Raw genomic sequence first — 27,482 nt, forward strand, 5'->3', positions numbered from 1 at the left:
ATAAGTGTAGTGTTCCCCCGGATAAGTGTAGTTTACCCCTGGATAAGTGTAGTGTAACCCCCGGATAAGTGTAGTGTACCCCTGGATAAGTGTAGTGTAACCCCTGGATTAGTGTAGTGTAACCCCCGGATAAGTGTAGTGTACCCCCGGATAAGTGTAGTGTACCACCGGATAAGTGTAGTGTACCCCCCGGATAAGTGTAGTGTTCCCCCCGGATAAGTGTAGTGTACCCCCGGATAAGTGTAGTGTACCCCCGGATAAGTGTAGTGTTCCCCCGATAAGTGTAGTGTACCCCTGGATAAGTGTAGTGTAACCCCCGGATAAGTGTAGTGTACCCCTGGATAAGTGTAGTGTAACCCCTGGATAAGTGTAATGTACCCCCTGGATAAGTGTAGTGTACCCCCTGGATAAGTGTAATGTACCCCTGGATAAGTGTAGTGTACCCCCGGATAAGTGTAGTGTACCCCCGGATAAGTGTAGTGTACCCCCATATAAGTGTAGTGTAACCCCCGGATAAGAGTAGTGTACCTCCGGATAAGTGTAGTGTACCCCCGGATAAGTGTAGTGTACCCCCGGATAAGTGTAGTGTACCCCTGGATAAGTGTAGTGTACCCCCGGATAAGTGTAGTGTACCCCCGGATAAGTGTAGTGTACCCCTGGATAAGTGTAGTGTACCCCTGGATAAGTGTAGTGTACCCCCGGATAAGTGTAGTGTACCCCCAGATAAGTGTAGTGTACCCCCGGATAAGTGTAGTGTACCCCCGGATAAGTGTAATGTACCCCCCCCCCCCATTATGCATGAATAACTCACACCTCAGACGATAATAATTGTTAACTAAAATATTCAATTTCGGATCTTTGAATAATACAACAAATGAGTGGTTTTGTAACCATGGTAACAGGAATGTTACTCACGTGTCAGACGCTTTGATCTGGTCCAGAACGATGCTGAAGTGACTTGCACGTCTCTAGGTGGGGTATTAGTGATTTACAACCTGTACCCGGCTAACTTTCTTGTTTTTCAGCATGATTCAAAGCTCAAAGTAAACTTAAAAGTATTCCAATATCAATGAACTGATTCAAAATAACTTAAGCTCTGTATATTAATGTCATGTAGACACAAACAAACAACAAAGCGCGTCGTGCACACATCAGGAATGTAATTGTAGGCGGTATGTACACACATCCTGTATAGCACACATGTATAGCAAGCAGTGCTCAGTAACTGTAGTTACTTTTACAGTAATAATACAGTGAGTAATGGTAAATACAGTGAGTAATAGTACATACAGTGAGTCAGTCAACTGAGCATGCATGTCCCTAGTCTAAGCTTACTACACGATACGTTATAATATAAAATACTAAACTATGTGATGGGGGGGGGGGGAGGGGGTTAAGGGGCAGTATAGTTTTCTAGTAGTGCTCGTAGCTTGTCGACACTTTTTTAGCAAAACATTAGATTTCGACGTCAACAGAAATCATAATGACAAATGACAATACTCAAATTCGTGGAATTTAAACACCCGACTTAACATCTGCTAGTGCCATTACTAAGAATACATTACTAAGAATACATATCTGGGTTATACCATGGTACCTTTTATTTGGCAGGTAAAATTACACAAATCAGATTAACATATCCTGTTGGACAACAGCAAAATCTGCAAAATAAATCAAGTAACATTTTACACAAATGTTATCCGCGCTTACGGGAATTCGTGGGAATGTTTAAATCTGAGCTGGCAGCCAATTCTTAAGAAAACACCTTGTTTAAAATTATACTGTCAAGTAAAAAGCTCTTATAATAGACATCTGCGTTCATATCAGTCATTATGCAACGAAACGCATTGCTTCTAAGTTTAAAATGTAGGTCGTTTTAAACTACCTATACCCATCAGGAGATCGTGGCGTGATTTATTAATTTTAGTTTCTAATCTGACAAACTGAAACTAAAATTATCTAATTCTAAAGGTGTTAAAATTATTGTACAACCATTTGAGGTCCATGTTATATCAAGAAAACCTCGTACAAAATGAACTATGGTAACTATAGTAACATGCGTGCTTGGTAATCGGAAACATTTCCGACAATATTCACACAGCTATAACAGTTCACAGCTACATATTAAAATAATTGCATACACCCAAAACGTACTTTACACACAATATAAACTACACTTGCGGGTAAACAACAATAGGCTCTCAAAGAATGAGATAGGGAACAATAGGCTACAAGTATTATATAAGAGGCCCGGTATCAGATAAGGGACATCCCAACAAATACCACACTGCTCACTGCTCACTGCTCACTGCTCACTGCTCACTGCTCCCTGCTGAATTACACTGGGGCCCTGTAGAGTTTAATGGTTCCGATTACATGGGCTGATCTTAATAACGACTTTAAAACGCGGTCCCTCATTATAACCCCCCCCCCCCCCTCATTACCAACACTACAATTCTTTGTAAGCTGCATACTACGACTACAAGCTACATACTGGACTAGCTACAACAGTATATTATCTTAAAACTAAGGAAACGCTTGACAAATAGTTGGCTGACAATAGTGTTAATAACGCTGTCACACAACGCCAGAATACCGCTACTTGTCACATGACGCCTCATTGCTGGCAGCTTTGCTAAGGACTTTATCTTTATAATATGCGGTGTGAAGCACGCTTTTTCGTTATGATCGATTTTGTTTGCTTGATTAAAGAGAGAGTGGTCATTGAGAGAGAGCATGTTGTGAACATTCGTCATTTCTTTGACGAATATGACCAATTGTGTTGCAGTGTTGTGGCGAATAGGACCAATTGTGTTGCAGTGTTGTGGCGAATAGGACCAATTGTGTTGCAGTGTTGTGGCGAATAGGACCAATTGTGTTGCAGTGTTGTGGCGAATAGGACCAATTGTGTTGCAGTGTTGTGGCGAATAGGACCAATTGTGTTGCAGTGTTGTGGCGAATAGGACCAATTGTGTTGCAGTGTTGCGGCGAATAGGACCAATTGTGTTGTTGCAGTGTTATGGCGAATAGGACCAATTGTGTTGCAGTGTTGTGGCGAATAGGACCAATTGTGTTGTTGCAGTGTTATGGCGAATAGGACCAATTGTGTTGCAGTGTTGTGGCGAATAGGACCAATTGTGTTGCAGTGTTGTGGCGAATAGGACCAATTGTGTTGCAGTGTTGTGGCGAATAGGACCAATTGTGTTGCAGTGTTGTGGCGAATAGGACCAATTGTGTTGCAGTGTTGTGGCGAATAGGACCAATTGTGTTGCAGTGTTGCGGCGAATAGGACCAATTGTGTTGTTGCAGTGTTATGGCGAATAGGACCAATTGTGTTGCAGTGTTGTGGCGAATAGGACCAATTGTGTTGCAGTGTTGTGGCGAATAGGACCAACTGTGTTGCAGTGTTGTGGCGAATAGGACCAATTGTGTTGTTGCAGTGTTATGGCGAATAGGACCAATTGTGTTGCAGTGTTGTGGCGAATAGGACCAATTGTGTTGCAGTGTTGTGGCGAATAGGACCAATTGTGTTGCAGTGTTGTGGCGAATAGGACCAATTGTGTTGCAGTGTTGTGGCGAATAGGACCAATTGTGTTGCAGTGTTGTGGCGAATAGGACCAATTGTGTTGCAGTGTTGTGGCGAATAGGACCAATTGTGTTGCAGTGTTGTGGCGAATAGGACCAATTGTGTTGCAGTGTTGTGGCGAATAGGACCAATTGTGTTGCAGTGTTGTGGCGAATAGGACCAATTGTGTTGCAGTGTTGTGGCGAATAGGACCAATTGTGTTGCAGTGTTGTGGCGAATAGGACCAATTGTGTTGCAGTGTTGTGGCGAATAGGACCAATTGTGTTGCAGTGTTGTGGCGAATAGGACCAATTGTGTTGCAGTGTTGTGGCGAATAGGACCAATTGTGTTGCAGTGTTGTGGTCATTGGGACGCGTTGGTAGGTTGTGGGTTCTATAATATTATATGTATGTTTCAACGAACGTCACAAAAATGCGATGTTATTTTTCAGAAGAATTAGAATGATTTCCCTGTCAAGCTTCGTCACAAAGGTGATATGATTGGGTCCCAATCCTCTCTCGCAATAACCACACTAGCAACTAGCATTGATTGTGCGACGTACGTGCTCAGAACTGTTTACTTAGACTCTACAGTTATAAGTAGGGCTTAAGCTGCCCTAAAGTAGGCAGCTTAGCTAGGAGCTAATATTGTTCCGAAGAGTGACTGAATATCTTACTTACTATCATGCTATACCACAGTTTCTTATTTAATATGAATGATTAAACACATTCACGTGTCAACAATGAACGCAGTCACATGTACCTCTATGTTGCCTCACCTCACTATAATCGTACTCTAAAGTATCCTCACTACCCCAACTGTTGATACTCACCTCACTATTATCGTACTCTAAAGTATCCTCACTACCCCAACTGTTGATACTCACCTCACTATTATCGTACTCTAAAGTATCCTCACTACCCCAACTGTTGATACTCACCTCACTATAATCGTACTCTAAAGTATCCTCACTACCCCAACTGTTGATACTCACCTCACTATTATCGTACTCTAAAGTATCCTCACTACCCCAACTGTTGATACTCACCTCACTATTATCGTACTCTAAAGTATCCTCACTACCCCAACTGTTGATACTCACCTCACTATTATCGTACTCTAAAGTATCCTCACTACCCCAACTGTTGATACTGGATAGGTCCGGACTAGGGGCTCCAGATCGTGAGAACTTCTTCTTTACTGCGTCGGGAACTGAAGGGGTGATTTAATAAGTGTGAGGTTGTAATTCTGAGATAAATCATATTTACATGGTGTTTAAATATTTTATAGTAGGACAGGAATCAGGATTCAAGAACCAGTGCTATGATCTGATTTGCTCTTCCGTTCATTGCTCGATTTAGGACTAAAATTGTAAATTCTACAAAACAGATATACGCGCGCGCGTGGTAAAGTGCGCGGTAATTCGCAGGCCTTGACCACAAATTTATATTCGCGCGTTACAAATACGCAGTTACTGAACTCTTTGAATTTAGCAACATTTATTACACTGTCCAGTTCACTGAAGCGTCTATATCAAGTACAAGAGAATGAACCAAGGACTATAACGACCCCCCATAGTCCATACAATGGTGTAGCTATTAATTGTGACTTGGGCGATGTTTATTCATATATATCTCATAACTAATTATACTGGACACAAGATAATTTACTATTAAGGGCTCCCGGTAACCACGCAACCTAATAATTTACCTCCAATATTGTAATTTACCTGCCTGTAATAACTACAAACAAGCACAATTTGCACAGAACTGTTATTATACACTATATGTTATATACTGTGTGTAGTGCAGGAAGCAGCCCTGTCAATTACAATTACACATTACTGGCAAGAGTGGTAAAGTCAAGTGAGACTAACTTATTGTTATGTCACATACGGAGACTGGAAAATGACCAGCTCCCAATCTTTCTGAGCGTATTTTTATTCATGTGATGTAGTGGAAAATGTAATGTAAAATGTCCATATTTTAAGCGTGAATTAGTTTAGCATTTAACCTGATAAGGTGAGCTGCACAGTAACGGGAAGGGAGTAGTAGTAGGGAGTACTACTACTACTACTAGTGCTACTAGAGTGTGACATAGTGCAGCTACTATTCAAAGATACTTTTCGTATAATAATGGGTGTGGCTTGGTACAGGTCACCGGCCAATGTTAGATATTCAAATGACGTGCAGGATTATTAGCATTATGTCGAATACGACCATCTTTAGATGCAACATCACAAGTCACAACATGTTTTCTGAGAACACTTAAGTAACACTTAAGTAACACTTAGTATTAACACTTAAGTATTCGATAGCTCAATTCAAAACAAAAGTATAGCTTATATTCGAACTCTTCAATAGGAACTGCCGCCAGGATGTGAACTGGCCGGATCGGGTCGAAATAATTCAATCTCATACACAACTATTCAGTAAATGTAATAGTCTTAGTTTATTCGAGGAATAACAATTCGACCAGAGTTAGTTATATTTCCTCATTCGAAACAAGGCCGAGGGGGTATAACACAAATTTCAGTACGCTTTAAAAATAACTCACTAGGGAATTGTAATACCTGGAATACCTGAAAAACACGGTCATTGGTATTTCGCTATTCTGCAGAATAATAACACGCCCGCCCACTTTTCGTATCATTTATATGTTTTAAATATACACATACCAAACTTGCAAACGTATTATCGTTTCATACATAATATCATGTTATGCCAGTCATAAAAACTGCACATATATAAAGTTTCAGGGAAATACTACCAGTATATTGTATGCAGCAAGTATTAAGGACAATATATTAGGGTGTAGCAGTGTCGTATTACTGTATGTAACCAGTTAGTAGTGCTCCCTGAGCAACACCTGATAATATACAAGTTTGTAGCTGCTCATCATTAGTCAGTTAAATTACAGGTAGGTACTGTAACGGTACTGTAACGGTAGTGTAACGACACTGTAACGGTAGTGTAACGACACTGTAACAGTACTGTAACGACACTGTAACGGTACTGTAACAGTACTGTAACGGTACTGTAACGACACTGTAACGGTACTGTAACAGTACTGTAACGGTACTGTAACGACACTCTAGTGGATGTGTGATGTTATGTGAGATAGAGTTACCAGGGAGATGCTGAATCAGGAACAGTGATATTATTACAGTAAACTTAACAGTGAGATTATTACAGTAAACTGATAGTAAGTGGTAGTAAGGTTATATTGATTACACGATAATAGTGTAATGGTGGAGACACTACATAATGTATATATAGTAGTATACACTACATAATGCGGACAAGTATTCGTGTGCTAGCCTATTATGCAATGAAGAGTGTTGTTCAAATACCATCTCCTGGACCACCACTTAAGGGGGCATATACCAAAACAGTGGTTTGTGCCGTCCAACCCAAATGACCTCATAGGCAGTTCAGTGACCATCTAGCGCACCGTTTCCACATTTAAAAAAATTATTTGAGGACTACCCATTTGTGAATCGAGCATTTCCTGGTTAGTTGGAATTTCGGAAAAAACACCATTTATTTCGTGGAGAGGCTTATAAGATAATCATTTATTGCGGTATCGAGTTGAAATTTTGCTCGTGTGTCTATTCAATTCTATTTCAAGGTGTGTGTAAATCTTGTAATTTCGTTTCTAAAAACATCAAAATTAGGCATCAAATTTAGGCACATTTTTCGTTTTTCATATTTACTGATTTTTCTAAAATTTTGATAGGAATGTGCTAGTGACTTTTTGAAGGCGCGAAATAACTGAATAGTGTGATATCAAACAAACATCAAAAATCTGCCTGAAGTTAGGCAGTTTTTGTCGATTTTTTGGCTATTACTGAACAAAATGAGTGAAATATCTGTGACAGTAGAGCTTTTTGATGGTCATGTGATGAAGCAACTAGAACAAACCGAGTGAAATATCTGACTGACAGTAGAGCGTTTTGACTGTTCCATGTGATGAAGCATGTGAAACAAACCTGAGTAAAACATCTGACTGACAGTAGAGCGTTTTGACTGGTCATGTGATGAAGCATGTGAACAAACCTGAGTGAAATATCTGACTGACAGTAGAGCGTTTTTGACTGGTCATGTGATGAAGCATGTGAACAAACCTGAGTGAAATATCTGACTGACAGTAGAGCGTTTTGACTGGTCATGTGATGAAGCATGTGAACAAACCTGAGTGAAATATCTGACTGACAGTGGAGCGTTTTGACTGGTCATGTGATGAAGCATGTGAACAAACCTGAGTGAAATATCTGACTGACAGTGGAGCGTTTTGACTGGTCATGTGATGAAGCATGTGAACAAACCTGAGTGAAATATCTGACTGACAGTGGAGCGTTTTGACTGGTCATGTGATGAAGCATGTGAACAAACCTGAGTGAAATATCTGACTGACAGTGGAGCGTTTTGACTGGTCATGTGATGAAGCATGTGAACAAACCTGAGTGAAATATCTGACTGACAGTAGAGCGTTTTGACTGGTCATGTGATGAAGCATGTGAACAAACCTGAGTGAAATATCTGACTGACAGTAGAGCGTTTTGACTGGTCATGTGATGAAGCATGTGAACAAACCTGAGTGAAATATCTGACTGACAGTGGAGCGTTTTGACTGGTCATGTGATGAAGCATGTGAACAAACCTGAGTGAAATATCTGACTGACAGTGGAGCGTTTTGACTGGTCATGTGATGAAGCATGTGAACAAACCTGAGTGAAATATCTGACTGACAGTGGAGCGTTTTGACTGGTCATGTGATGAAGCATGTGAACAAACCTGAGTGAAATATCTGACTGACAGTAGAGCGTTTTGACTGGTCATGTGATGAAGCATGTGAACAAACCTGAGTGAAATATCTGACTGACAGTAGAGCGTTTTGACTGGTCATGTGATGAAGCATGTGAACAAACCTGAGTGAAATATCTGACTGACAGTGGAGCGTTTTGACTGGTCATGTGATGAAGCATGTGAACAAACCTGAGTGAAATATCTGACTGACAGTAGGAGCGTTTTGACTGGTCATGTGATGAAGCATGTGAACAAACCTGAGTGAAATATCTGACTGACAGTGGAGCGTTTTGACTGGTCATGTGATGAAGCATGTGAACAAACCTGAGTGAAATATCTGACTGACAGTAGAGCGTTTTGACTGGTCATGTGATGAAGCATGTGAACAAACCTGAGTGAAATATCTGACTGACAGTGGAGCGTTTTGACTGGTCATGTGATGAAGCATGTGAACAAACCTGAGTGAAATATCTGACTGACAGTGGAGCGTTTTGACTGGTCATGTGATGAAGCATGTGAACAAACCTGAGTGAAATATCTGACTGACAGTAGAGCGTTTTGACTGGTCATGTGATGAAGCATGTGAACAAACCTGAGTGAAATATCTGACTGACAGTAGAGCGTTTTGACTGGTCATGTGATGAAGCATGTGAACAAACCTGAGTGAAATATCTGACTGACAGTAGAGCGTTTTGACTGGTCATGTGATGAAGCATGTGAACAAACCTGAGTGAAATATCTGACTGACAGTGGAGCGTTTTGACTGGTCATGTGATGAAGCATGTGAACAAACCTGAGTGAAATATCTGACTGACAGTGGAGCGTTTTGACTGGTCATGTGATGAAGCATGTGAACAAACCTGAGTGAAATATCTGACTGACAGTGGAGCGTTTTGACTGGTCATGTGATGAAGCATGTGAACAAACCTGAGTGAAATATCTGACTGACAGTGGAGCGTTTTGACTGGTCATGTGATGAAGCATGTGAACAAACCTGAGTGAAATATCTGACTGACAGTAGAGCGTTTTGACTGGTCATGTGATGAAGCATGTGAACAAACCTGAGTGAAATATCTGACTGACAGTAGAGCGTTTTGACTGGTCATGTGATGAAGCATGTGAACAAACCTGAGTGAAATATCTGACTGACAGTAGAGCGTTTTGACTGGTCATGTGATGAAGCATGTGAACAAACCTGAGTGAAATATCTGACTGACAGTGGAGCGTTTTGACTGGTCATGTGATGAAGCATGTGAACAAACCTGAGTGAAATATCTGACTGACAGTAGAGCGTTTTGACTGGTCATGTGATGAAGCATGTGAACAAACCTGAGTGAAATATCTGACTGACAGTGGAGCGTTTTGACTGGTCATGTGATGAAGCATGTGAACAAACCTGAGTGAAATATCTGACTGACAGTGGAGCGTTTTGACTGGTCATGTGATGAAGCATGTGAACAAACCTGAGTGAAATATCTGACTGACAGTAGAGCGTTTTGACTGGTCATGTGATGAAGCATGTGAACAAACCTGAGTGAAATATCTGACTGACAGTAGAGCGTTTTGACTGGTCATGTGATGAAGCATGTGAACAAACCTGAGTGAAATATCTGACTGACAGTGGAGCGTTTTGACTGGTCATGTGATGAAGCATGTGAACAAACCTGAGTGAAATATCTGACTGACAGTAGAGCGTTTTGACTGGTCATGTGATGAAGCATGTGAACAAACCTGAGTGAAATATCTGACTGACAGTGGAGCGTTTTGACTGGTCATGTGATGAAGCATGTGAACAAACCTGAGTGAAATATCTGACTGACAGTAGAGCGTTTTGACTGGTCATGTGATGAAGCATGTGAACAAACCTGAGTGAAATATCTGACTGACAGTAGAGCGTTTTGACTGGTCATGTGATGAAGCATGTGAACAAACCTGAGTGAAATATCTGACTGACAGTAGAGCGTTTTGACTGGTCATGTGATGAAGCATGTGAACAAACCTGAGTGAAATATCTGACTGACAGTGGAGCGTTTTGACTGGTCATGTGATGAAGCATGTGAACAAACCTGAGTGAAATATCTGACTGACAGTGGAGCGTTTTGACTGGTCATGTGATGAAGCATGTGAACAAACCTGAGTGAAATATCTGACTGACAGTGGAGCGTTTTGACTGGTCATGTGATGAAGCATGTGAACAAACCTGAGTGAAATATCTGACTGACAGTAGAGCGTTTTGACTGGTCATGTGATGAAGCATGTGAACAAACCTGAGTGAAATATCTGACTGACAGTAGAGCGTTTTGACTGGTCATGTGATGAAGCATGTGAACAAACCTGAGTGAAATATCTGACTGACAGTAGAGCGTTTTGACTGGTCATGTGATGAAGCATGTGAACAAACCTGAGTGAAATATCTGACTGACAGTAGAGCGTTTTGACTGGTCATGTGATGAAGCATGTGAACAAACCTGAGTGAAATATCTGACTGACAGTAGAGCGTTTTGACTGGTCATGTGATGAAGCATGTGAACAAACCTGAGTGAAATATCTGACTGACAGTAGAGCGTTTTGACTGGTCATGTGATGAAGCATGTGAACAAACCTGAGTGAAATATCTGACTGACAGTGGAGCGTTTTGACTGGTCATGTGATGAAGCATGTGAACAAACCTGAGTGAAATATCTGACTGACAGTAGAGCGTTTTGACTGGTCATGTGATGAAGCATGTGAACAAACCTGAGTGAAATATCTGACTGACAGTGGAGCGTTTTGACTGGTCATGTGATGAAGCATGTGAACAAACCTGAGTGAAATATCTGACTGACAGTAGAGCGTTTTGACTGGTCATGTGATGAAGCATGTGAACAAACCTGAGTGAAATATCTGACTGACAGTAGAGCGTTTTGACTGGTCATGTGATGAAGCATGTGAACAAACCTGAGTGAAATATCTGACTGACAGTAGAGCGTTTTGACTGGTCATGTGATGAAGCATGTGAACAAACCTGAGTGAAATATCTGACTGACAGTAGAGCGTTTTGACTGTCATGTGATGAAGCATGTGAACAAACCTGAGTGAAATATCTGACTGACAGTGGAGCGTTTTGACTGGTCTTGTGATGAAGCATGTGAACAAACCTGAGTGAAATATCTGACTGACAGTAGAGCGTTTTGACTGGTCATGTGATGAAGCATGTGAACAAACCTGAGTGAAATATCTGACTGACAGTGGAGCGTTTTGACTGGTCATGTGATGAAGCATGTGAACAAACCTGAGTGAAATATCTGACTGACAGTGGAGCGTTTTGACTGGTCATGTGATGAAGCATGTGAACAAACCTGAGTGAAATATCTGACTGACAGTGAGCGTTTTGACTGGTCATGTGATGAAGCATGTGAACAAACCTGAGTGAAATATCTGACTGACAGTGGAGCGTTTTGACTGGTCATGTGATGAAGCATGTGAACAAACCTGAGTGAAATATCTGACTGACAGTGGAGCGTTTTGACTGGTCATGTGATGAAGCATGTGAACAAACCTGAGTGAAATATCTGACTGACAGTAGAGCGTTTTGACTGGTCATGTGATGAAGCATGTGAACAAACCTGAGTGAAATATCTGACTGACAGTAGAGCGTTTTGACTGGTCATGTGATGAAGCATGTGAACAAACCTGAGTGAAATATCTGACTGACAGTAGAGCGTTTTGACTGGTCATGTGATGAAGCATGTGAACAAACCTGAGTGAAATATCTGACTGACAGTGAGCGTTTTGACTGGTCATGTGATGAAGCATGTGAACAAACCTGAGTGAAATATCTGACTGACAGTGGAGCGTTTTGACTGGTCATGTGATGAAGCATGTGAACAAACCTGAGTGAAATATCTGACTGACAGTGGAGCGTTTTGACTGGTCATGTGATGAAGCATGTGAACAAACCTGAGTGAAATATCTGACTGACAGTGGAGCGTTTTGACTGGTCATGTGATGAAGCATGTGAACAAACCTGAGTGAAATATCTGACTGACAGTGGAGCGTTTTGACTGGTCATGTGATGAAGCATGTGAACAAACCTGAGTGAAATATCTGACTGACAGTGGAGCGTTTTGACTGGTCATGTGATGAAGCATGTGAACAAACCTGAGTGAAATATCTGACTGACAGTGGAGCGTTTTGACTGGTCATGTGATGAAGCATGTGAACAAACCTGAGTGAAATATCTGACTGACAGTGGAGCGTTTTGACTGGTCATGTGATGAAGCATGTGAACAAACCTGAGTGAAATATCTGACTGACAGTGGAGCGTTTTGACTGGTCATGTGATGAAGCATGTGAACAAACCTGAGTGAAATATCTGACTGACAGTGGAGCGTTTTGACTGGTCATGTGATGAAGCATGTGAACAAACCTGAGTGAAATATCTGACTGACAGTGAGCGTTTTGACTGGTCATGTGATGAAGCATGTGAACAAACCTGAGTGAAATATCTGACTGACAGTGGAGCGTTTTGACTGGTCATGTGATGAAGCATGTGAACAAACCTGAGTGAAATATCTGACTGACAGTAGAGCGTTTTGACTGGTCATGTGATGAAGCATGTGAACAAACCTGAGTGAAATATCTGACTGACAGTGGAGCGTTTTGACTGGTCATGTGATGAAGCATGTGAACAAACCTGAGTGAAATATCTGACTGACAGTGGAGCGTTTTGACTGGTCATGTGATGAAGCATGTGAACAAACCTGAGTGAAATATCTGACTGACAGTGGAGCGTTTTGACTGGTCATGTGATGAAGCATGTGAACAAACCTGAGTGAAATATCTGACTGACAGTGGAGCGTTTTGACTGGTCATGTGATGAAGCATGTGAACAAACCTGAGTGAAATATCTGACTGACAGTGGAGCGTTTTGACTGGTCATGTGATGAAGCATGTGAACAAACCTGAGTGAAATATCTGACTGACAGTGGAGCGTTTTGACTGGTCATGTGATGAAGCATGTGAACAAACCTGAGTGAAATATCTGACTGACAGTAGAGCGTTTTGACTGGTCATGTGATGAAGCATGTGAACAAACCTGAGTGAAATATCTGACTGACAGTGGAGCGTTTTGACTGGTCATGTGATGAAGCATGTGAACAAACCTGAGTGAAATATCTGACTGACAGTGGAGCGTTTTGACTGGTCATGTGATGAAGCATGTGAACAAACCTGAGTGAAATATCTGACTGACAGTAGAGCGTTTTGACTGGTCATGTGATGAAGCATGTGAACAAACCTGAGTGAAATATCTGACTGACAGTGGAGCGTTTTGACTGGTCATGTGATGAAGCATGTGAACAAACCTGAGTGAAATATCTGACTGACAGTAGAGCGTTTTGACTGGTCATGTGATGAAGCATGTGAACAAACCTGAGTGAAATATCTGACTGACAGTGGAGCGTTTTGACTGGTCATGTGATGAAGCATGTGAACAAACCTGAGTGAAATATCTGACTGACAGTGGAGCGTTTTGACTGGTCATGTGATGAAGCATGTGAACAAACCTGAGTGAAATATCTGACTGACAGTGGAGCGTTTTGACTGGTCATGTGATGAAGCATGTGAACAAACCTGAGTGAAATATCTGACTGACAGTGGAGCGTTTTGACTGGTCATGTGATGAAGCATGTGAACAAACCTGAGTGAAATATCTGACTGACAGTGGAGCGTTTTGACTGGTCATGTGATGAAGCATGTGAACAAACCTGAGTGAAATATCTGACTGACAGTAGAGCGTTTTGACTGGTCATGTGATGAAGCATGTGAACAAACCTGAGTGAAATATCTGACTGACAGTAGAGCGTTTTGACTGGTCATGTGATGAAGCATGTGAACAAACCTGAGTGAAATATCTGACTGACAGTGGAGCGTTTTGACTGGTCATGTGATGAAGCATGTGAACAAACCTGAGTGAAATATCTGACTGACAGTGGAGCGTTTTGACTGGTCATGTGATGAAGCATGTGAACAAACCTGAGTGAAATATCTGACTGACAGTGGAGCGTTTTGACTGGTCATGTGATGAAGCATGTGAACAAACCTGAGTGAAATATCTGACTGACAGTGGAGCGTTTTGACTGGTCATGTGATGAAGCATGTGAACAAACCTGAGTGAAATATCTGACTGACAGTGGAGCGTTTTGACTGGTCATGTGATGAAGCATGTGAACAAACCTGAGTGAAATATCTGACTGACAGTGGAGCGTTTTGACTGGTCATGTGATGAAGCATGTGAACAAACCTGAGTGAAATATCTGACTGACAGTGGAGCGTTTTGACTGGTCATGTGATGAAGCATGTGAACAAACCTGAGTGAAATATCTGACTGACAGTGGAGCGTTTTGACTGGTCATGTGATGAAGCATGTGAACAAACCTGAGTGAAATATCTGACTGACAGTGGAGCGTTTTGACTGGTCATGTGATGAAGCATGTGAACAAACCTGAGTGAAATATCTGACTGACAGTGGAGCGTTTTGACTGGTCATGTGATGAAGCATGTGAACAAACCTGAGTGAAATATCTGACTGACAGTGGAGCGTTTTGACTGGTCATGTGATGAAGCATGTGAACAAACCTGAGTGAAATATCTGACTGACAGTGGAGCGTTTTGACTGGTCATGTGATGAAGCATGTGAACAAACCTGAGTGAAATATCTGACTGACAGTGGAGCGTTTTGACTGGTCATGTGATGAAGCATGTGAACAAACCTGAGTGAAATATCTGACTGACAGTGGAGCGTTTTGACTGGTCATGTGATGAAGCATGTGAACAAACCTGAGTGAAATATCTGACTGACAGTGGAGCGTTTTGACTGGTCATGTGATGAAGCATGTGAACAAACCTGAGTGAAATATCTGACTGACAGTGGAGCGTTTTGACTGGTCATGTGATGAAGCATGTGAACAAACCTGAGTGAAATATCTGACTGACAGTAGAGCGTTTTGACTGGTCATGTGATGAAGCATGTGAACAAACCTGAGTGAAATATCTGACTGACAGTGGAGCGTTTTGACTGGTCATGTGATGAAGCATGTGAACAAACCTGAGTGAAATATCTGACTGACAGTGGAGCGTTTTGACTGGTCATGTGATGAAGCATGTGAACAAACCTGAGTGAAATATCTGACTGACAGTGGAGCGTTTTGACTGGTCATGTGATGAAGCATGTGAACAAACCTGAGTGAAATATCTGACTGACAGTGGAGCGTTTTGACTGGTCATGTGATGAAGCATGTGAACAAACCTGAGTGAAATATCTGACTGACAGTGGAGCGTTTTGACTGGTCATGTGATGAAGCATGTGAACAAACCTGAGTGAAATATCTGACTGACAGTGGAGCGTTTTGACTGGTCATGTGATGAAGCATGTGAACAAACCTGAGTGAAATATCTGACTGACAGTGGAGCGTTTTGACTGGTCATGTGATGAAGCATGTGAACAAACCTGAGTGAAATATCTGACTGACAGTGGAGCGTTTTGACTGGTCATGTGATGAAGCATGTGAACAAACCTGAGTGAAATATCTGACTGACAGTGGAGCGTTTTGACTGGTCATGTGATGAAGCATGTGAACAAACCTGAGTGAAATATCTGACTGACAGTGGAGCGTTTTGACTGGTCATGTGATGAAGCATGTGAACAAACCTGAGTGAAATATCTGACTGACAGTGGAGCGTTTTGACTGGTCATGTGATGAAGCATGTGAACAAACCTGAGTGAAATATCTGACTGACAGTGGAGCGTTTTGACTGGTCATGTGATGAAGCATGTGAACAAACCTGAGTGAAATATCTGACTGACAGTGGAGCGTTTTGACTGGTCATGTGATGAAGCATGTGAACAAACCTGAGTGAAATATCTGACTGACAGTGGAGCGTTTTGACTGGTCATGTGATGAAGCATGTGAACAAACCTGAGTGAAATATCTGACTGACAGTGGAGCGTTTTGACTGGTCATGTGATGAAGCATGTGAACAAACCTGAGTGAAATATCTGACTGACAGTGGAGCGTTTTGACTGGTCATGTGATGAAGCATGTGAACAAACCTGAGTGAAATATCTGACTGACAGTGGAGCGTTTTGACTGGTCATGTGATGAAGCATGTGAACAAACCTGAGTGAAATATCTGACTGACAGTGGAGCGTTTTGACTGGTCATGTGATGAAGCATGTGAACAAACCTGAGTGAAATATCTGACTGACAGTAGAGCGTTTTGACTGGTCATGTGATGAAGCATGTGAACAAACCTGAGTGAAATATCTGACTGACAGTGGAGCGTTTTGACTGGTCATGTGATGAAGCATGTGAACAAACCTGAGTGAAATATCTGACTGACAGTGGAGCGTTTTGACTGGTCATGTGATGAAGCATGTGAACAAACCTGAGTGAAATATCTGACTGACAGTGGAGCGTTTTGACTGGTCATGTGATGAAGCATGTGAACAAACCTGAGTGAAATATCTGACTGACAGTAGAGCGTTTTGACTGGTCATGTGATGAAGCATGTGAACAAACCTGAGTGAAATATCTGACTGACAGTGGAGCGTTTTGACTGGTCGTGTGATGAAGCATGTGAACAAACCTGAGTGAAATATCTGACTGACAGTAGAGCGTTTTGACTGGTCATGTGATGAAGCATGTGAACAAACCTGAGTGAAATATCTGACTGACAGTAGAGCGTTTTGACTGGTCATGTGATGAAGCATGTGAACAAACCTGAGTGAAATATCTGACTGACAGTGGAGCGTTTTGACTGGTCGTGTGATGAAGCATGTGAATCAGCTGGAACTGATTTGGAAGCTGCTGCTCTTCTCTTTAGAGCTGGCGAGATCTGACTGTAGGGTACTCTGTGGAAGGAAACATTTGTTAAAGCTTTGGAATTTAAAATATTTATAACATTTCCATAATGTTTAATGATTTTAATCATTAAATTACTTGAAAGTAATTTAAAATATTGAGTTATTCATAATATAAAGTAATACAAAGTAATGTTTGCTCAGACTAATGAGGCTTAGAAATCAAAAGGTCACCATCAGATTAATCTATTTTATATTTAACTTATTAATATCTGACTTTAATTCTAGAGATTTAAGCGTAAGGAAAGTCGAGGAACTTTTCAAACTTAGAGCACTTACTCTACTTAGGTAACTTATTAATTTAACAAGCGGCAGTAATTTTAATTATATTGTGATTCCTTGTTAGAACAGAGTAAGTTTATCTATACTAATAACACTAGTTACACTAGTTCATTATAATATGAATATTGTGAGATGAGTGTTATTACAAAGCATAACTAGTGCAGTGGAAAAAAAGCAATGATCGGTTCGGTGGTTGTTTTTTAATCAATTGAACGAACTTTAAAAACTAATTCACTTATAAACTTATCAAGAAAATGTAGATAAAGCCTAAAAAATCAGAATTTAACCTCTAAATTCCTCTTCCAACTTTTAAAAACCAGACTTAAGATTGTAATTTCACGAAGTATCGAGTGTTAACGTCTTCTAAGAAGATAAGAGTTTACGTTTTAAGTACGGTAATTGAGTGAAAAGATAAGAAGCAGATAATTAGAGTTCTAGTTCTTGTTTAACTTTACTAAACATGGGGCTGGTGTATTGGAACTAGTGCCAGATAGAAGTGAGGACATACAAAAACAATAATTGATTAATATGCGATCTCGCTCTACAATTGTTAGTAAGAATGTTTACTAAAGATACGTGTAAATAGGAGAAGCAGTATGTGCGACGTGTTTAAATCCGGGTTATTATATTTCCCAAGTAGTCAGCTCAGCAAGCTAACATTACAACAGCTAGTATCTGTGTTTATTATTATATATTTACAATACTGTTTACTGGAAATGCTAGACTTGTGATCAGAGGAGATATTATTGTAAGAAATAAACCTAGTATTTAAAAAAATTATTTTCGTAACGAGAGTGGCACTGGCTCTACCAGCGAATAACTTTTTAACTTGTATTTTAAGATTGTCGTTAAAATGATTTTTCACTTTTACCGTGTAAAGTTTTCTACGTTCAGAACCTCCTCTAGTAGCAGGGTGTAGTTGCTACTAGAGTAACCTTTTTTTTCTACGTTCAGAACCTGACCATCCTCCCATATCCTCCCACATCCTCCTGTCTGGCGTTTCCCAGATAACTGAGTCTTGATTCTGGTCAAATCGTGTGTACAATTATCTACTCAGACAACAGTTATAGTGTAAACTCTGTAAACCTATTGTCTGGTGTTGAGCCGGCACACCAGCGGCTGTGCACTAAAAGTGAGGTTAACTGAGGCAAAGTGAGGTTAACTGAGGCAAAGTGAGGTTAACTGAGGCAAAGTGAGGTTAACTGAGGCAAAGTGAGGTTAACTGAGGCAAAGTGAGGTTAACTGAGGCAAATCGAGGTTAACTGAGGCAAAGTGAGGTTAACTGAGGCAAAGTGAGGTTAACTGAGGCAAAGTGAGGTTAACTGAGGCAAAGTGAGGTTAACTGAGGCAAAGTGAGGTTAACTGAGGCAAAGTGAGGTTAACTGAGGCAAAGTGAGGTTAACTGAGGCAAAGTGAGGTTAACTGAGGCAATGTGAGGTTAACTGAGGCAAAGTGAGGTTAACTGAGGCAAAGTGAGGTTAACTGAGGCAATAATAATACGATATGTTTGGCTTGAGCTTAACTTTTATTGATGATTATTGAGGTTAGTTAGAGGTAACAGATTCGCAATTATGAATTTAAAGCTGTTTCAAGAAAAATTAAAGTTTACTGAGATAGTAGAGCCCGTTTATACACCTACAAATATTATAACACTTTTCTTCTTCAGAAATCTATGTTTTTTGGGTAAATTTCTATTGATCCCGTTTGATACGACAAGGAAAAGGCTCTTATCAGGAAAGGAATTATTCAACGTTTCAATGTGACAACATCGTACTCATGATCATCGTATTCAGAAATCTATGTTTGACATAATCGATATCACCACTATGATAAGTAACACAGCTATCTTTAAGAATCTGTGAGCCGTGTCACCCTCTAGCAAGATTCCTAAAGTTAGAGCAACTAGTTACATATTTATCTGCCATTCTGATGAGAAATATACGTACATGTCAGTCAGGGTGTAGTACTAGTAGAATAGGCTTCGTTGTAATTTATTTCTAGGTTTTATAAACCGAAGGACTACAACCTGTGGGTAATGTTCTAGAAGTCTAGGGAAGAAGATGTCATATTAGATGGGGGCACACAATGTATAATGTATAATGAGATGAAGTTATAAGCTTTATGAAGCCTTATATAATATCTATAACTGACTGACGGACAATAGCTATTACAAATACCAATATAACGGTCTGTGGAGCCCAATGTAACACAATATTGGTAACACACACCTGGCTTGTGGAGCCCAATGTAACACAATATTGGTAACACACACCTGGCTTGTGGAGCCCAATGAAACACAATATTGGTAACACACACCTGGCTTGTGGAGCCCAATGTAACACAATATTGGTAACACACACCTGGCTTGTGGAGCCCAATGTAACACAATATTGGTAACACACACCTGGCTTGTGGAGCCCAATGTAACACAATATTGGTAACACACACCTGACTTGTGGAGCCCAATGAAACACAATATTGATAACACACACCTGGCTTGTGGAGCCCAATGTAACACAATATTGGTAACACACACCTGACTTGTGGAGCCCAATGAAACACAATATTGATAACACACACCTGGCTTGTGGAGCCCAATGTAACACAATATTGGTAACACACACCTGGCTTGTGGAGCCCAATGAAACACAATATTGGTAACACACACCTGGCTTGTGGAGCCCAATGTAACACAATATTGGTAACACACACCTGACTTGTGGAGCCCAATGTAACACAATATTGGTAACACACACCTGGCTTGTGGAGCCGAATGTAACACAATATTGGTAACACACACCTGGCTTGTGGAGCCCAATGTAACACAATATTGGTAACACACACCTGGCTTGTGGAGCCCAATGTAACACAATATTGGTAACACACACCTGGCTTGTGGAGCCCAATGTAACACAATATTGATAACACACACCTGGCTTGTGGAGCCCAATGTAACACAATATTGGTAACACACACCTGGCTTGTGGAGCCCAATGTAACACAATATTGGTAACACACACCTGGCTTGTGGAGCCCAATGTAACACAATATTGGTAACACACACCTGGCTTGTGGAGCCCAATGTAACACAATATTGGTAACACACACCTGGCTTGTGGAGCCCAATGTAACACAATATTGATAACACACACCTGGCTTGTGGAGCCCAATGTAACACAATATTGATAACACACACCTGGCTTGTGGAGCCCAATGTAACACAATATTGGTAACACACACCTGGCTTGTGGAGCCCAATGTAACACAATATTGGTAACACACACCTGGCTTGTGGAGCCCAATGTAACACAATATTGGTAACACACACCTGGCTTGTGGAGCCCAATGTAACACAATATTGGTAACACACACCTGGCTTGTGGAGCCCAATGTAACACAATATTGGTAACACACACCTGGCTTGTGGAGCCCAATGTAACACAATATTGGTAACACACACCTGGCTTGTGGAGCCCAATGTAACACAATATTGGTAACACACACCTGGCTTGTGGAGCCCAATGTAACACAATATTGGTAACACACACCTGTCGGGGGAAGGCTGGGTCTTGGTGTGTATTTTGTCTCCGTTTAACGATCTAGCTCTATGTTTCTTTAACATTGTACAGTGTACACTAACCTAGCTAGATAGCTAGATCCACTATTGTATACTCAGGCAAAGGAAAAAGAGAGCAAATGAAACTGATGGTATAAAGTCACACGAGATTTAAGTCATACGAACCACACAGACTGATCACGAGAACACAGCGATGATGCGAAAATGAGATAAAAATTGGAATATGACGTAGTGAAACATGACACTCCTCGAGCATATATTACTGCAGCACAGTTCACTTTACACACGTGACACTTTACACACGTGACACTTTACACCACGTGACACTTTACACCACGTGACACTTTACACCACGTGACACTTTACACCACGTGACACTTTACACCACGTGACACTTTACACCACGTGACACTTTACACCACGTGACACTTTACACCACGTGACACTTTACACCACGTGACACTTTACACCACGTGACACTTTACACCACGTGACACTTAACACCACGTGACACTTTACACCACGTGACACTTTACACCACGTGACACTTTACACCACGTGACACGTTACACCACGTGACACTTTACACCACGAGACACTTTACACCACGTGACACGTTACACCACGTGACACTTTACACCACGTGACACTTTACACCACGTGACACTTTACACCACGTGACACTTAACACCACGTGACACTTTACACCACGTGACACTTTACACCACGTGACACTTTACACCACGTGACACTTTACACCACGAGACACTTTACACCACGTGACACGTTACACCACGTGACACTTTACACCACGTGACACTTTACACCACGTGACACTTTACACCACGTGACACTTTACACCACGTGACACTTTACACCACGTGACACTTTACACCACGTGACACTTTACACCACGAGACACTTTACACCACGTGACGGAGAGATGATGCTGATTAGTGTGTGAAATTACTGTGGCTGCTGCGTCATGTGTTTTGTTTCGCATGCACCGTATTAGACAATGGTTATAATACAGATTAAACACAACATGTGTTGAGGATATCTTCTCCAGTAGAGCGACCAACAGATATAAAGTTCAGCCTACCAGTAAACTCGTGATATTATATATTTTGGCTGTAATACAAAACAAGAAAAAGATAAAATTACTTTTAACAATTTAATAAAATCGTATCATATCATGTGGAGTCCATATGATAGTATGATATATCGTATATACAGTTACTGTGGTTAATGCCGAGTACTCACTTCTTTATAAAGTTGGTAAAAACATTGCTGCTGGCGGGTTGGGGGCAGTGTACTGGACTGGTTGCTTCTAACTTTACCACTGGACCTGCTTCATTGCTGCCTTGTTTCGTCATCAGCTACCAATATTATTAATATGAGATTAGTATAAAATATATGTTATTTTTTTTTTTTTTTTTATCTAGACACTTATTTTACTTCGGTGTATTCCAACAGCCACAATGTTACACAAGTGCAACCAGCCAATTACAGGAAGCCGAAGGATCTTTTTGGCCAGTGACGGTTAAGGTAGTGTGTACCATACTTTCTTCGTCCGAGACTTTGCTGCAATGTGCAGCTCCTCATTTAACCCTCACACCCGATTTCTCGAGTATTCGGCTGAGTAGACCGGGGGGCTGCATAGACCACTCATGATCCTTAGCTGAACGTCGACGACGCTCACCCCACGACCAGGCAGTCAGTGGGTTTCGAACTCGCAACCTAACGATTGTAAGACAGGCGTTCTAACCAACTGCGCTACCTGGCCGAAAACATTAATATGAGAATAGTATAAAATTGAATTTAATGGGGGGAGGGGGGGGGGGGGTGACATGTCCGCCAATGTCCGCCTATATCCTGTCCTTTTTGGATTCTATGAGACAACGGATGTGTTTTTTGGGACATTAGCGGACATTGGTGGGCTCGGACGGACATTGGCGGACATTAACAGACAAACATTATAAGAATTTTTCGCACAGGATTTGGACAAAATATTTTCGGCTCATAATGATCAGGGTAGCATGATCACCCTGCCTCATTAGCAAATTTCAACAAAATTTAGCAAAATTTAGCTAATTTAGTTGTCCGCTTTTGTTCGCCTATGTCCGCCTATGTCCACCAATGTCCACCTATGCCCGCCTATGTCCGGCTATGTCCTGTCCTGTCCTGTCCTGTCCTTTTTGGATTCTATAAGACAAGCGGATGCCAGACATAGACGGACGTGACACCCCCACCCCCTTTAAGGCCAGAGGCCTTAATAGCTCAGTCACTGAGTGCCCAATTGAAATAATTCTTTCTGGTATGACTTACTTCCACCACTGGTTCGAGGAATCTGTCAAATCGAAAAATATTCGAGTTCATTTTTTTCAAATGAAGGTTCATTTTTGCATTTATTTGATAGTTTGGATAGTTTCAGATGACCGAGATATGAAGAATAACGAGTTTATTCATGTTACGTGTGATCAGGTGATTGGTTTACCTAATCACGTGATTAGGTGACCCCGTTAACCACCCCATTAAACATTATGGGAATTGTTAAGGGTGCCCAATTAAGGTTTCACATAATCACCCAGTCAATTTTGTTAACGAGATACAGAAAATGCTTGATAACATCGTCATTTCTAATCCGTTTTGCCTCATGTTTTCAGATCATATATGCAACATTTAATAATCTACCGTCTCTGAAAATATTAGGCGTTTAGCATGTTCAGAGAAAACAATATAGGTGTTTTGATATTGAATTGGCATGGTCTAAAATATTCGAATTTTCAAATTTTGACGAGGGAATCCTCGAACCAGTAAGTACAGTACGCCATCTGCAAAGCAACAGCTCTCAAATATAAAACACGGCGGAGCTATTAAGGCCAACCTATGCCCACTGACTTTTGGCCCACCCTGTATATATACTGTTTGACATTTTTCTCTTTTAAAAAAACACACTTTCATTATACTCAGTTGTGTATCATTGCTCCAGACTGCAGGCTTACAGTTATTGTTTGTCATTCAAATTTGGTAGACGGCCGCAATGTTAAAGTGACTCATGCTATGTGTTGGTTCAGCCGAATTAATTATTATATAATCAAGTTAATTTTTATTTTTAGTTAGTTGTCATCCGGCCACACAATGAGCAACTTATATTGCAGCACCATTTATCACTTGGTTAACTGATGTCCCAGACACACCAAACTGACACTCGGCCACAAGCACGCCAACATCATCAAAAACCTCAACACTACACTCAGCAATAACAGACAAAATTACAGTACTGCAGTTCACCTCATCACGAGTCACTGCAGCTTAAACAAACACCTTCACATCATTTGCAAATCAAGCACCAGTACTTGTCCAATGTGCGGCCAAGAAGAGGAAACTGTCTCACACTTCCTTAGACAGCGTCCGGCTATTGTCCAAATAAGAGGTCAATATTCCCAGGACTACTACCTCTCCGTCAACGACATATTCGACAACCAACATATCACCACGATTGTCAATTTCGAAAACCGCACCAAACGCTTAATTGTGCCGGAAGAGCTGGATCAGACCGGGGTGACATAGAGTAAACTCACATGCTGTCTCATCTCATTTTACTTTTCCAAACCAGCTGGCACTTAAGCATATCATTTTGACTCATGTCACTTTTAACACTATCCTATCCTCCACCATTCACTCTGACTTCTCCGGCAACCTTCGCAAGGGTTGTCCCACCCCAGAGGTAGGCAGAGCATCTTAATGCTATCCTCTCGTGGGCTATCACGGCCCAGCCTCTCTAAAAAAATTTTAAAAAACATCTATCAATTAGTATATGGACACGTTCATTTGAGTTTGAGGATATTGGTAAATATAAGTGACCCTATTAAATGGCACAGTGTAGTTCAATTTGTCACACTATGAAATTACATAAACCCTTGATGGTTAGGATAATCGTATCATCCTCTAGGCTAACTTTGTCACATAACGATATCTTAATCAGGTGATAAGATATCGCTTAAATACGGCCGGCACGGAAATGGTTACATTGTCACACTATAAACATGTGACGGAGTAAATATGGACCCCTTGCTGCCGTTTTTGACCAAATTTTTGAGTGTCCAGTTGATTGGATGGGTACATATGACCATTACCTACATATTTGACGACTTTTTTCGTTAGATGGTGCACTCAGGTTTACTCTGTCACACATTAAAGAAAATATGTGATGAATGTTTAGGGCACCCTGATAAGCAATGCTGAGTAGTGTAGGTTTATTTGATGGCCTGAAAGTGCTGGGAATTGTTATTATATCATATAGTCGTAAGGAATTAAAACACAGAAGGCACAACCAAGTTTACTTTGTCACATAATCTTGATGATATCTGAACATGTGTGAAATTGAACAAATAATGATATACCAGCTTAAACCCCTTATATTACGTACTATGGATCAAACAACACTGCTAGTACCATGCACCAGTCACATGAATCATTATCAGGTGGTAATATGTTAACAGTGTCACAATTAAACTACCACAACATGGTCAAAAATAGGATAATTTCGTCACAAAAAAATTATTATAAATCAAAATTTTTTGATGATTAAGTTTCATAGCATTCTAATAGAGTATAGTTCTTCAAAATAGGGGCAAGATATGTTTACTTTGTCACATCAGTTATTATAAGAGTTAGGTAATCGTCATCAGATTAAAAGATATTTTTCGTAGTTTGGATCGATTAATATACCTGTAATAAAGCACCCTATGCCAATTTTAACGTGCACTATCTTGATATTGTTGGGGCAGGGAAAGTTAATTTTGTCACATTTTCAGTGTCATTGACAAATCAATCTAAAATTGTTAAAATTGAGCTCTGATGTTCTGGACAATATTCTTCCAATCGTTTCTGAAAGAATGTTGAATTCTAATAGAGTTATAGATCTTCAAAATAGGGGCAAGACATGTTTACTTTGTCACATCAGTTATTATAAGAGTTAGGTAATCGTCATCACATTAACATATATTTTGTAGTTTGGATTGATTTAAATTATATAGGCAATAAAGCATTCTAGTATGCCAATTTTAACACACTATCTTGATATTGTTGGGGCAGGGAAAGTTAATTTTGTCACATTTTTAGTGACTTTGACAAATTTAACCTAAAATTGTTAAACTTAAGAATGTTGAATTCTAATAGAGGTATAGAATATAGATCTTCAAAATAGGGGCAAGACATGTTCACCTTGTCACATCAGTTATTATAAGAGTTATTATAAGAGACTATTTCATTCTATAATCATTGTTTTTAACCTATTTACGATTTCGTATAATTTCTTGTGACAATGTAAACATCAACTGATCTTAACTCGCATCAACTACATTGTCATCATATAAAGTTTTCCCGCCTTTCAAACCAAAATCAAATATAAATAATTCGCCCAAAATTTAAAATTTCATATATTGTGACAGAATTAACCTCATTTCCCAATAACCAAGTGCCTGTATTAGCTAACTATTCAAAACGATATATTTTAGGGCTATGATTGGTAGAGCAACCATCAAATAATGAGTTGAAAGGGTTTTTAGGACACCTCACATTAGAATAGAGGTATGGTATCATGAGTGTGACAAAGTTACCCAAATATTGCCTTGTAACCGTTCGATCCGTGCCCATTAACCAATGTTGTATCATAATTGTAAGATTTTTTTTTAAATATGAGATTAACTTTACCCCAAATTCGATTTTTCAAAGAAAGTTAAGTGTTAGCCCCATAAGTCATATTTCAAAAATTCTACCCAGGAAACTTTACCGGCTGGGGCCTAACTTCGAAAGTAAAAGAGATAAAGACTTTCGGTTTTTTGCAAAATGTTCGCCTTGTAAAAATAACGTTTCCCCTCAGGGGAAATTTGAGACAACGTAGATTTGGAGTTATCCTGAAAAATATGATTTTGGGCCGAATAAAAGGTCGCAGCTTTATAACTTTACAAATTAATTTGTGCTAAATCACTTTACAGTCGATCTTCGAGATTGTTCTAAAAGGGACCCCGACAGTTGAAACCAACTTCAATAAATGTATTTTCGAATGCTGATTCCAAATCACCCCCCATGACATAGGGTTAAAATGCTCCCCAAACGAGATATTGGCGAAAAACTGTCTCGATCACGTGATATGACCATATAAGGAAGTAAATCTAATTTATCGTTAGGGTTAAAGTTTTAGCAAATGCTTTTGTTAAAGATTGGGTTAAGTAAAACAAAATTTAAGTAAAACAAAATTTAAATTTTATTGCCATATTATATTACAATGAATAATAATATCATAATAAACATAGTTAAACTTAAACATCCGATAATAAAGTC

General features: G+C 40.4%; 1 protein-coding gene across 6 annotated transcripts in view; it reads right to left on the bottom strand.

Annotated features, from left to right (window-relative positions):
* The window catches only part of LOC134823411 (uncharacterized), a 128,235-nt gene extending 105,708 nt beyond the window's left edge, over positions 1–22,527 (bottom strand). For 2 of the 6 annotated variants that reach the window (XM_063834872.1, XM_063834870.1), the window contains exons 1-4: positions 22,398–22,527; positions 17,136–17,266; positions 4,668–4,777; positions 916–968 (exon numbers count right to left, since the gene is read on the bottom strand). In XM_063834872.1, coding sequence (XP_063690942.1) covers positions 916–968; positions 4,668–4,777; positions 17,136–17,266; positions 22,398–22,510 — 407 coding nt within the window. In that variant the 5' untranslated portion in view covers positions 22,511–22,527. Of the gene's footprint in view, positions 1–915; positions 969–4,397; positions 4,778–17,135; positions 17,267–21,105; positions 21,365–22,397 lie in introns of those variants that run through there. The other 4 variants (XM_063834869.1, XM_063834868.1, XM_063834873.1 and 1 more) reach the window with 3 other exon arrangements.
* Between the last annotated feature and the right edge of the window lie 4,955 nt (positions 22,528–27,482).

Source organism: Bolinopsis microptera, chromosome 11, assembly GCF_026151205.1.
Source record: "Bolinopsis microptera isolate Bmic1 chromosome 11, MBARI_Bmic_1.0, whole genome shotgun sequence".
Lineage (NCBI taxonomy): Eukaryota > Metazoa > Ctenophora > Tentaculata > Lobata > Bolinopsidae > Bolinopsis > Bolinopsis microptera.